This window comes from Fistularia commersonii, chromosome 12 (assembly GCF_037954325.1).
Source record: "Fistularia commersonii isolate RoL2024-O1a breed Wild chromosome 12, RoL_Fcom_v1.0, whole genome shotgun sequence".
Classification (NCBI taxonomy): domain Eukaryota; kingdom Metazoa; phylum Chordata; class Actinopteri; order Syngnathiformes; family Fistulariidae; genus Fistularia; species Fistularia commersonii.
The window spans coordinates 20,197,677-20,209,042 of NC_141295.1; the positions used below are offsets into that span (position 1 = coordinate 20,197,677).

Genomic DNA, 11,366 nt, shown 5'->3' on the forward strand with positions numbered 1-11,366 from the left:
ACCAGTGTTCCAGTGTTTAGATCCTCCAGATGTGCTGCCTTATGCCCCCCGTCCTTGCCGCGGTTGATGTTCCTCCTTCCACATGGAGGTTCTGTTCCAAAGGTCCTATCCCTTGCAGGAAGAGGACCCGCCCACCTCCACTCCTTTAGATGTTTGGCCGACGTCCTTCCATCCTTCACCCCTCTGGTTTTCTTCTGCGTGGAAACCGGAGCGGTGGAGGTCCCCTCCATCTGGGATGGAGAGACTGGACGAGGACCCGTGGTCGGTCGACGTCTCCTCCGTCTGAACCCCAGACCCGGGTCTTCTCCTGCGGGCTCAGATGGAGCTTCGTGTTCCCCGACCGAACACGCCTGGTCTCATCTGACGACCGAGCTTTTTTTCCCCTCTTCTTCCTCGTTGCCTCACGGCGAGCGCGATACCCGGCGCTGCTTTTGAAGAAGGATGAAGAAGGAGGAGGAGGTGTGGACTTTCCTATTTTAAATATGCAGAATGATCTTCTCTGTTTCAATGCAATGGTTGTTTGAAGTCCAATGTGGGTGCAGTTGGGAGGCGGACGGACTCCTGGCTCTCGTCATCGATGAAGACTTTGCCGAGGAGAAGGAGGACGCGTGGTGTATCTGAAGCATGCGTTGCAGACCCCGACTGTACAGACCTCAGTGTTGGATGTTCCCGTTCCTGTCGTTGCTTCCTGTGTTGTTCTGGGCTTTTAATTAAAGCTTTCAAAGACATCCGCTCTGGCTTCTGGATTCTTCCGAGGCCAGCTCACCTTCGACCTCTGGAACGTTCTTCATATTCATCGGCTCACGAGTTACGTAAGTCGCGCTTCTCGGGTCGTTCGTCTGGCCTCGGAGCCCCGGAGAAACAACCGCGTTCTTAGTTTAAAGGGAGGAAGACCATTTCCGGGCTCTTCGGTGGACGTGCCGCCGCAGGCCTGGAGGGACCACAGGGGGGCGCTCGTGCACCGCCTCCAGCTCAGGAACATGCATGGCCTTCAGAGGAGGAGAAGCATCAGGAGGACGTTTACTCATGAAGCCTTGGTGTACAGACGCTCGGTGTCATGGCCGCCACTCCTGTTGACTCACTGCACATTGTCCAACCCAGAGCCCCTACACACACACACACGCACCCACACACACTCACACACGCACAGCGGTGGCATTCATCTCCCAGGGTGACGGCTCCTCGGCCGGCCCTGACTCTATGACCCCCTGTGTGAGCGTTGAAGAGCTTTCTGACCTCTGACCTCTGACCTCAGCCCTGCGACCAGCGCTCACCTCAAGTCTTTGCTTTGTCATCTGAACGGATGCTTTGTCTAAAACCAGACCCTCCCAGCACGACACACACACACACACACACACTCACACACACAGACATCGATCCACCGCCGCCTTGTTTGTTCCCGCCGCCGGTTGGAAGCTCTCTTGCGGCTGACGCAGACCCGCAGGCTCGCTCCTCCTCTCTCGCTGGTCACCATGGCAACGCGGGGAGGAGAGGCAGCCTAGCAACCCGGGAGAGGAGCATCTCGGCTCCAGACAGCGCGGAGCCGTCGATCTCGCTCGCACGCACGCACACACACACACGCGCACGCGGAGTCAGGCGGAGCCGCGGGTCTCCGGCGAGCGAACGTCCGACCGACGACAGTCCGGTTCCCGCCGCGGCCGCGATGAAGTTCGTGGTGGTCCTGGTGGGCGCGGGGAGCCTCGCCTTCCTCGGCGCGGTCATCTGCATCATCGCTAGCGTTTACCCGCGGAGACGCGCCGCGTCTCCCGGAGAGAACGGCACTCTGAGCCCGGGGACGCCGCCCCTGGAGCCCCTGGGGCCCCTGGATCCCCTGCAGCCCGGGGCGGTGGCCCACGCCGGCCCGCTGGGCGCCCTGCACGGCGCCGACTCCTTCGACGGCGGGCTCGGCCTGGACGTGCCCGCGCTCAACGAGCTGCGCCTCGGCGGGGAGCCCGGCGGCGGCGCGCCGGCCAAGCAGCTCGGCTTCAGCCGCCTCATCTGCACGCCGGTGCCCGCCGGCGACTGCAAGAGCGGCGACCGGCGGCAGCGGCGGGAGCGGCCGCCGCCGTACGGAGCCGCGGACGAGGACTGGACCTACCTCCGCGCCACCGCCGAGGAGCTCCGGCAGACGGTCCTGCAGCAGAACGACCAGATCCTCATGGACCAGAGGACCATCCGGGAGCTCAACGGCAAGCTCAGCGAGTGCGAGAGCGGCCTGGAGGACGACAAGGGGGACAACCACCGGGCCGCCGCGGACAACCAGAGGGGCGGCCCGGAGCGCAGCGTCGGCGTTTGGAGCGGCAACCGCCGCGTCATGGCCGGGGACGAGGTGAGCTCCTCGGCCGCGGCGCAGCTGCAGACGGCGCGGGCCGTGGAGGAGCTGGCCCGGGCCATCATGGAGCTGAAGGACCGCATCGAGAAGCTGGAGGTAAGGTGTGTGTGTGTGTGTGTGTGTGTGTGTGCTTGGGGGTGCCTGTTGTCCACACTTCCGGTTTGGGGTGGTGCTGGTGGCCTCAGACCTACACCGTGACATTTTTATTGACCGTCATTGATCTGCTCCGCTGAGTGACAGAGGACATGAAGGTAGTTGGTGTGAGAGACAAGGATACAGAGAACAGGGTTTGATGGAGAGGCTGGATTCACCGTGGAGACCCTGAAGGGAAAAGACCAAAGTACCAAAGGAGAAGAAGAAGATCCGTTCCATCCATTGATTTATGGCCAGTGTCTGCAACCCCACCTTCACCTCTTCTCTTTCCCGACAAGCACCCGGTGACACACACCCAAGGGAAATATCTCCACCAGATATTGATGCCCACCCCCTAAACACACACATACACACACACACACTCCACCCCTGCATCCAGCACTGAGAGCATGAAGACATAAATAAAAGATGAAACTTGGGGGGGGGGGCAGGTTCTTATCCATTATGCGTGTGGTGTGTGTGTGTGTGTGTGTGTGTGTGTGTGTGTGTGTGTGTGTGTGTGTGTGCTGAGATTGAGACAGAACTACACACACACGCACACACACACACACAGTGCTGCATCACTGCCATCCTCTTCAGGCAGTCACTTGCAAGGTCTTCTGAGTTGCTGTGAATTTATGTCCTGGACATCCAGTCCTTCTTCAGCACCTCATCCTTTTATGACCACCTCGACAGACCCACACACACACACACACACACAAAGCATCTTCCCTCTCTTTTGCAGCCTCCCCTGCTCAGAGGCTGGTCTGGTGTCTGATACCCCACTGGGTCCATTCAAACCTCCAGGACCACAACATGGGAATCTCTGCAGATGAAGTGTTTGGGCCGGGGGTGTCAGGGTGGGGCGGTGGTGTTTCCCACTGAGTGCTGATGAGTCTTCACACATGTCCATCTCGGAGCCTGTGTTTATTTCCAACCGTCCGCTGCTTCTCCCCCCCCCCCTCGCAGGCGGAGATCGGACCGGCCGCCCTGAACCTCACCGACCCCGGGGCGGGCGTCGGCGGCGGTCCGTCCGGCAGCGCCGCCAAGGCCTCCTCCCCGTCCTCCTCCTTCCCCTCGGCCGCCCCCCCTGGCTCCGGAAGCCGGCGCCCCGCCGCTCCCGCGCCCAGACCCCCACCCAAGGGGGCTCCCGGGCGTGGCAAGAGCACCTGGAGGGTGGAAGACCTGGAGGGGGAGCTGGAGAGGAAGATCAAAATGTTAGAGAAGGAGCGGCAGGCCATGAGGAAGGAGACGCAGGGCCAGCAGGAGAAGATAAACCAGGGCATGGACAGCGTCGACCACCGCATCGCCGAGCTGGAGCACAGTGAGTCCCTCAGCGGGGGGGTCCTGTCCTCGGACCTTCATCCGCCCGCTCTGGTGTTCCTCTCGAGCCTGGAGCATGTGAATGTAACGGCACGCCGCAGCCAAAAACCAAAGAGAGCAGAAACACCGAGGGGGGGCTGGACAGGCTCGTTACCGCGGCGATGAGCGAGCCTGAGATTAGCAGGCCGGCTAATAAGAGCTGAAGGTCAGTCTGAGTTGACAAGCTGGAATAAACCCGACGGGACCAAGAAGTGAGGCGCAGGAGAACCAGGCGGGGTAACGTAGCTTACCCCTTACCCTAACCTGGACCCTGGACAGATAAATGAAGACAGTGAGATGGTTTATGGGACCCTTTTCAAACCCTCTCGTATGTTGATAGGGTCCCTGAATAGGGTTGAGGTCATGGCAAAGGTTAGGTATGTGCTGTGGGTAAAGGTTAGGGTTAGGTGCGGGTGAGGACTGGGTCACATGTAGCCCAGTGGGTAAAGGTTAGAGTTAGGTATGGGTGAGGATTGGGTCACATGTAGCTCAGTGGGTAAAGGTTAGGGTTAGGTGCGGGTGAGGACTGGGTCACATGCAGCTTAGTGGTAGAGCACATCCTTGGCATGTTTGAGGTCCTGGGTCCCGACATCTCCATTGTAAGTCGCTTTGGTTAAGAGCGTCTGCCAAATGACTGTAATATAATGTAATGGATTAGTTACAGGGTTAAGGTTTGGTATGGGTTAGAGTTAGTTATGGGTTAGGCTTAGTTATGGTTAGGGTTAGGTATGGGGTCAGGCTAACAGCGACAGGAGGCCCATCAGTTTGGGCTCTGGCTCTGTGCAGAACTAGGAATCAGAGAAAAGGAACAAAATGTCCTTGAAAAAGCTGCTAACGGTGTGTGTGTGTGTGTGTGTGTGTGTGTGTGTGTGTGTGTGTGTGTGTGTGTGTGTGTGTGTGTCTTCAAAGCGCTGACAGAGCCGCCCTTCCCGGATGGTTTCGTGCTCTCCTTCCCAATGAGGACCAACTACATGTACGGTCTGGTGAGGCGGGAGATGACGGAGATGTACGCCTTCACCGCCTGCCTGTGGCTGAAGGCCAAAGAGGGCGGCATCGGGACGCCCTTCTCCTACTCGGTGCCGGGGCAGCCCAACGAGCTGGTGCTGCTGCAGGGAGTCCACAACCCGGTGGAGCTGCTCATCAACGACAAGGTGCGCGTGTTCTCAAACCGGATGAGTGTTTGGGCGGCGCCGGGAGATCGCGCCGATATCGTGCCCCCCTTCGTCACAGTGATGCTGCTAGCATCTCTGCTAACAGCGTCTCCGTGACAAGCAAATGGTGTCAGCTCGAGGCGCTCGTGTCTGAGACCTCCACCTATCTCCTCGTTCGCCTCTGGATTCTCGGCCGTCCGCCGCAGTTCATTTAGGAGGCGCAGAAGCTTCCACCGGATTTGACCGAACCCCAATGACCAAATCTTCCTCTCTGAGCCGTGGCACTCGTCCTCGTGGAGGTTCTGGCGGACCGGATGCCCGGACCGAGTCCCGAGGGCGGACCTGTGCAAACACCTCCGTTTGCGCTGTAGACCCCGGATCTGATGGTTTTCACTGGCCCTGTGTCCGAGACAAATGGCACCCAGAGCTGACTCCAGGAGACTCCAGGGGACTCCAGGGGACTCCAGGGGACTTCAGGGGACTCCAGGGGACTCCAGGGGCCTTCAGGGGCCTTCAGGGGACTCCAGGAGACTCCAGGGGACTTCAGGAGATTTCAGGGGACTTCAGGAGATTTCAGGGGACTTCAGGGGACTTCAGGGGACTCCAGGGGCCTTCAGGGGCCTTCAGGGGACTTCAGGAGATTTCAGGGGACTTTTGGGACTTCAGGGACTTCGGGGGACTTTGGGGAACTTCAGGTGACTTGAAGTGGTTTGAGATGACTTATGATGAATTCAAGTCAATCTTGGAGGCTTCATGTGGCTTCAGTCACAGAAACATTGCTAGTTTATACCCGCTGACCCCCCCCCCCCCCCCACCTGCAGGTGGCGCAGTTGCCGTTGTCGCTCCCGCAGGACGAGTGGCAGCACATCTGCGTGAGCTGGACGCTGAGGGACGGCGTGTGGAAGGCCTACCAGGGGGGGAAGATGAAGGGCCGGGGGGAAGGGCTGGCCGCCTGGCACCCCATCAAACCGGGGGGAGTCCTCATCCTGGGCCAGGAACAGGTGAGACCCACGGATGTGGATGGATGAATGATGGCGTGGAAGGGCGGGGCGCCGATCCAAAGACCGACGCCCCGCCGGTCGGTCGGTCCGCCAAAGCGCCGGACGCCACCTACTGAAATACTCTGGCCGGACCGACACGAAAAAACGATGACATCCCTTATTTCTGGGCCTCCGTGCACGGAGCTTCGTGCGCAGAGCGGATGGAGTAGGAAGGGGAAGCAGAGGAGGGGGTGGTCTGGATGGATGGACGGACCTTCAGCTCTCAGCTCCGGAGCAGCTTGAAAGCTGTCGATCGCTTTGTCATCACACACTCCTCTTCACGCTGTTACACATCCCTGATGAAATCTGACATCTATACACGCCCCCATCACTGGTGTGAAAACACACACACACACACACACACACACACACACATACACCCATAGGATGCTTCAGTGTCTTGCCAGAGGGAGAGAACCATCAAACCATCAGCTCCTTTCAGCATGAATGATGAATCGCTGCCGTGGTTTCACGGTTATTCTAGAAACCGACCCTTTCTCCATCACAAATGTGTTTTCACATTCAGTTCACCGCACCGTGCGTGTGTGTGTGCGCTAGCGGAGGCGTCCTCCGGTGTGAGCGCGCCCTGGTTTCGACTAACGGGTGTGTTGATGTGTTCGGCAGGACACGCTGGGCGGGCGCTTCGACGCCTCCCAGGCTCTGGTCGGAGAGCTCTCCCAGTTCAACCTGTGGGACCGGGTGCTGAAGCCGGCCGAGGTGGCCGCCCTGGCCGAGTGCGGCTCCCCGGCGCTCGGCAACATCGCCCCCTGGACCGACCACGACGTGGACGTCTACGGCGGCGCCACCAAGGAGTCCCTGGACCCCTGCCACGCCGCCCAGAGATCCAACCCCCCCGGCCCCAAGCAGTGAGGGGGCGGAGTCAGATGGGGGGTGTCAAAGGTCACTCGGGTTGAACGGGAGCTAAACTGAGTGGAGCGTCGGCGGGCGGCGGCGAGGAGAGCGGCGCCACGGGTCTGCTTTTCTTTGTGTTCATGTCCGTGTTTGTGCTCACGCCTTTTCTTCTGCAGCCAGACGTCACCCACGGGAACGGCCGAGCCGGGGCCGGAGGTCCCCCCTGCACGTGGACCTCTCGAGGTCTGGCCGGGGGCCGCCCCCAGAACCGTCCCGGGGTTTTTTAGTTTAGTTTTGAGGGGGGGGGGTGTTTCCTCTTTTGACATTCAGTTTTCAAATCCGCCGCTCGTCACCCTGCCGTAGAACCCTGTTCTGGAGACGCTGCTACGGAACAACTTTCTGAAGGAGAACCAGAATGACTTTTCTTCATTTGGATCTGCAGTCCGTGTACCCGCTCGTCAGATCTTCCGGAAACCGGACTTAGTTTCTCTCCTCGGAGACGAGACGCCTCTTCAGTTCCGAAGAAGGAGAAGAAGGAGAGAAAGCCAGTCCAGTTTCCCAGAGAAGATCTGACCACGCCGTCCGACCTGGAGGACACGTGCGTGTCCATGAATCGCTCTGTGTTTGACGTCCCAGGATTCAGTGAAACCGGTCTTCTCAAAGTGTATTACTTTGTAATGACACACACCTCCACCTGATGGGGTGGAAACGTATCTGCATGTCACACTTCTTGTGTCCACGTGTGTGAAAAGCCCCGCTCCCTCGGAGCAACTGGAAGTCAGATTGACTGCGAGGGAAATGTAAATATAGCTATGATAAGTCTAAGTAAAGATATTATATAAATGTATGTGGAAACATACAGAATGTGTAACTATTATAAACAGGATAGAATTTATCGATCCCAGAGGAAGGAGTCGGGCTCGAGGTTGAAATTGATTATTCTGATTATTGATTATTTATATTACGGAGGCTTTTCAGGGGCCGATCGGTTTCTTAGATTTTTTTTGGAGGAATTACAAAAAAGCAACTGGCTGTAAAAAGTCGATTAAAGCGGCGAATGATTGGAAGATGGATGACGCGGGCGCCACAATCCAATCGAAATGAAACGTTACAGAAGTGTATTTGGCCGTCCGAGCCCCCGCAGACCTGATCGCCGGAGCCAAAGGTCCTCCTCCCTGAGGTGGCAGAGCTCATCTCCTTCAACTGTCAGCCTGAAGGTTGCAAATTTAGTCCGCGCACAAACACACTTCCTGCTTGAGCCGTCTTTCTGGAGAGAGTTTGAAGAAAAGGTTGCCGTCCGCAGGCCCGGAGCGACGGGATGGCGGTCGGCACGAGGCTCTTCTCAAGACCCCGAGACCTGAACTGCACGTGTGTTTTCTTCTCTGTTGCTGTTGTGAAGTGCCTGTCTGGGGATTTCCTTTCCCTCCTCCATCTCTGGCCTCCTCCTTCCTGTTTCTTCCTTCTAAAGCCTGTGAATGTGTTGCTCTTGTCCTCTTTCTGCATCCTCATGGATTCTCTATGATGTTGTGAAAATCGATGATCGATAATAAAAACAGTATTGGCAAAGGCCCGTCCGGAACTCAGGGTGAAACCGGGTCATTTATCGGGTCGGCAGGCGGTCCTGAACGGGAACGGCAACAGAATACGACCCCGACCCGATCGCGAGGAGCCGCAAAGAAATACGCCAATCAATACAAACAACCTCTGACGCGCAGATGCTAATCCGCCTCTGAAACACGCAGGCGGTGCGTCTGCCGTGCTTCCTCCCGTTTTCGTTAACAAAGACGTATCGGTCGATGAGACGGTCGTCATGGTGATGAGAAACCTCCGCCATTGCGGAGACCCGGGCAGAGCTTTGAACACAGCGAACATGGAGGGCGAGACACACCGCTCACACACTGTTCATACACCGCTCACACAAACCGTTCACGCACACACTGCTTGCACACTGTTCACACACCGCTCACACACCGTTCACACATCGCTCACACACACACCGTTCACACACACACTGCTCACACACAGCTCACACACCGTTCACACATTGCTCACACACCATTCACACACTGCTCACACACACCATCCACCCACCATTCACACACCGCTCACACACTTTTCACACCTCATTCCACCCATTCAAGTCTCTGAATCCCATCAGGAAGCCCCTGCAGACATGCTGGATGCCTCTGAAGTGGATCACACACACACTGGACAAGATTTGGACAAGAATTCACCATGATCTGGATGACCACTCACTGACAGGCATGTTGCATGCATGAGCGTGTGTGTGTGTGTGTGTGTGTGTGTGTGTGTCTGTGTCTGTGTGTGTGTGGTGTTGCGTACATGGGTAGCAGGTCACGTGCACTCCTACAGAGGGCTGACATGTGACCCCTGACCGTCCTCTGGTCAGGTTTGGGTCTCAGGGGAAGGCGTTCGCCCAGAATCCAAATTAGCATTTAGCTTAGCTATGGACAAGGCTAGCGTCTTTCGGGTCAGGAAAAGAAAACCTGCGGACTCTCCAGGCTGACCTTCTTGGCCAGCAGACCAGAGCAGGAGGCCTCAGCATACAGCTCTTTCTGTTCGAGAGGACTTTCTGTTCTTGAAACCAAACATCTTTGCGTCCTGATGTCCGTCCGGGTGTCTCAGCCCCCCCTCGGGGCCGGGGTCGGTCCAAGGCGCGTGTCGCCGACTGGCTGGAATTCACAGTTAGATATGGATTGGACAGTCGGTCACCTGGTAGGTTTCCCATCGGAGGCCGAACGTCTTTGACCGACGTGCGTTGGGAGGTTTTATCGGGTGTTTGTGATCCAACCAAAATTAAGGAAAGTCTATATTTTGTGGAATTTCTCCCTTAAGTAATTTTTATTTTCCGCTAAAGGTTCTGGCAGCACATTTGGGCTTTTCGTTATTTTACCCTCGACCCCTATTACCGTGCACAGGATTCGTCAACCGTTAACGACAATCAATTCGCCCGGACGCAACTAAACTGACGGGTGCACAAGTTTCCCCGGCGGATGATCGAATTTACCCCCCGGGGCTTCCATCCCGCCAGTCATTGTTTACTTGTTTTTGTTTTGTTGTTGTTGTTTTGTTGCGAGACCGCCTCAGGAATCGGGCCGTCAATCAAACGTCGGCGGGTCACGGTCCAAGCTGTCTTCGTCTTCTTCCACGGGGCGTTCCTCTTTGTCAGCGCAGTCTCCCCCCCCCCCCGTGCTGCTGACCTATAGATCCAGCTTAATGAGCCCACCTGGAGGCCGCCACGCCACGGAGGTCCCTGCCTGACCTTCTCGCCACCGCCAACGCCTCCCTCTCCGTCAGCCTCCACGCAGCCAGGCCAGTGTTATCATTTTAATAATACAAGCTTACGCTAGTGTGATTATTATTTTCGGATGTATTTTACAGAAGATCCACATCTGCGTTCTGCTCAGGTTCTCTCCGCTCCAGCAGCCTCCCCCGGTCGCTCTGAAAGCCTTCCTCTACCTCGGCTCCGGGCTTTGCGGGCCACCTCGCTTTCTGACAGATCCGCAGGTCCTCCTCTCATCTTCTGCTGACCTCCTTCCACCGCATCTTCTGTCCAAACACCCTCTCCCCGGGCTTCTCTGCACCCTTTTGGACTTTTCCTTTTATTTCCAGCCCGCCGTCCGATCCCCCACTGCTGTTCTTCTGCATTTCCTGCCGGGGATGTTGAGCGCCTGCTCTCCATCACCATCATCCACGGCGGAGGACTGACCGCCGAAATACTTCGGACGAATAGGAAACACTCACTTATAGACTCTTTCAGGGGGAAAAAGTTCAGTTGGCTCAAACAAAAAATCCCCATCCAGGCCCCCTAGAGAAGGACATTAACTTCTAATTGCTCTGGGGTGATGACCCTTCTTGGCGGCCTTCACCATAGGAGTGTGTGTGTGTGTTTTCCTTCTTATTTTCAGGTGACTTCTCAGCCAGCTCTGCGTGAAAGAAAGCATCCACTGAATGAAGTATGAACCTGCAAAACGTCTAGACTTAAAGAGAGCAAAGCTAAAGCCCGTAGAAGTTGCCCGGCAACCGGGCGGAGACGGACGGGGCCGGACGGGGCCTTTGTCCCCTCGGTTCAGCCGACCGTGGGGGGGGAATCCGCTTACGTCACCTGTGGCTCCGCGATGAAGATGAGCCGCCGCCTCTCGGAGGACCCACTCTTCTGTTGACGGGGACGAAGCAAGTCCCGGCCACCTGCCTCTGTTGTGACGGGACAGATGAATATTACTATGTGATCTGTTTGCCTGCTCCACCAGGGATTGATAATCCCCTCTAATCCAGCAGCGGGCCCTTGTTGTAGATTGCAAACGAATCAAGATATTGTTTGTAATTCAGCAAGCTTGCGAAACTAAATGCACAACACGCAACGTAATGTTCAGAGATTTTTTTTTGCCCTGACAATTCTGGGTCAAAACAGCCAACCTGGGGATTCCGCCCAGATGTTGCGCCCGAAAGTCGGTCAGAGTCAGTAAGAAGGCTGAT

At 56.9% G+C, this 11,366-nt stretch overlaps 1 protein-coding gene across 1 annotated transcript; it reads left to right on the forward strand.

Moving 5' to 3' along the window:
* Nucleotides 1–1,520: 1,520 nt before the first annotated feature.
* nptxrb (neuronal pentraxin receptor b) lies at nucleotides 1,521–8,445 on the forward strand. The gene is made up of 5 exons (XM_086157654.1): nucleotides 1,521–2,428; nucleotides 3,434–3,788; nucleotides 4,736–4,977; nucleotides 5,799–5,978; nucleotides 6,642–8,445. The coding sequence occupies exons 1-5, from the start codon at nucleotides 1,664–1,666 to the stop codon at nucleotides 6,885–6,887; spliced, it is 1,788 nt and encodes a 595-aa protein (XP_086013780.1). The 5' UTR covers nucleotides 1,521–1,663; the 3' UTR covers nucleotides 6,888–8,445.
* The last annotated feature ends 2,921 nt before the right edge of the window (nucleotides 8,446–11,366 follow it).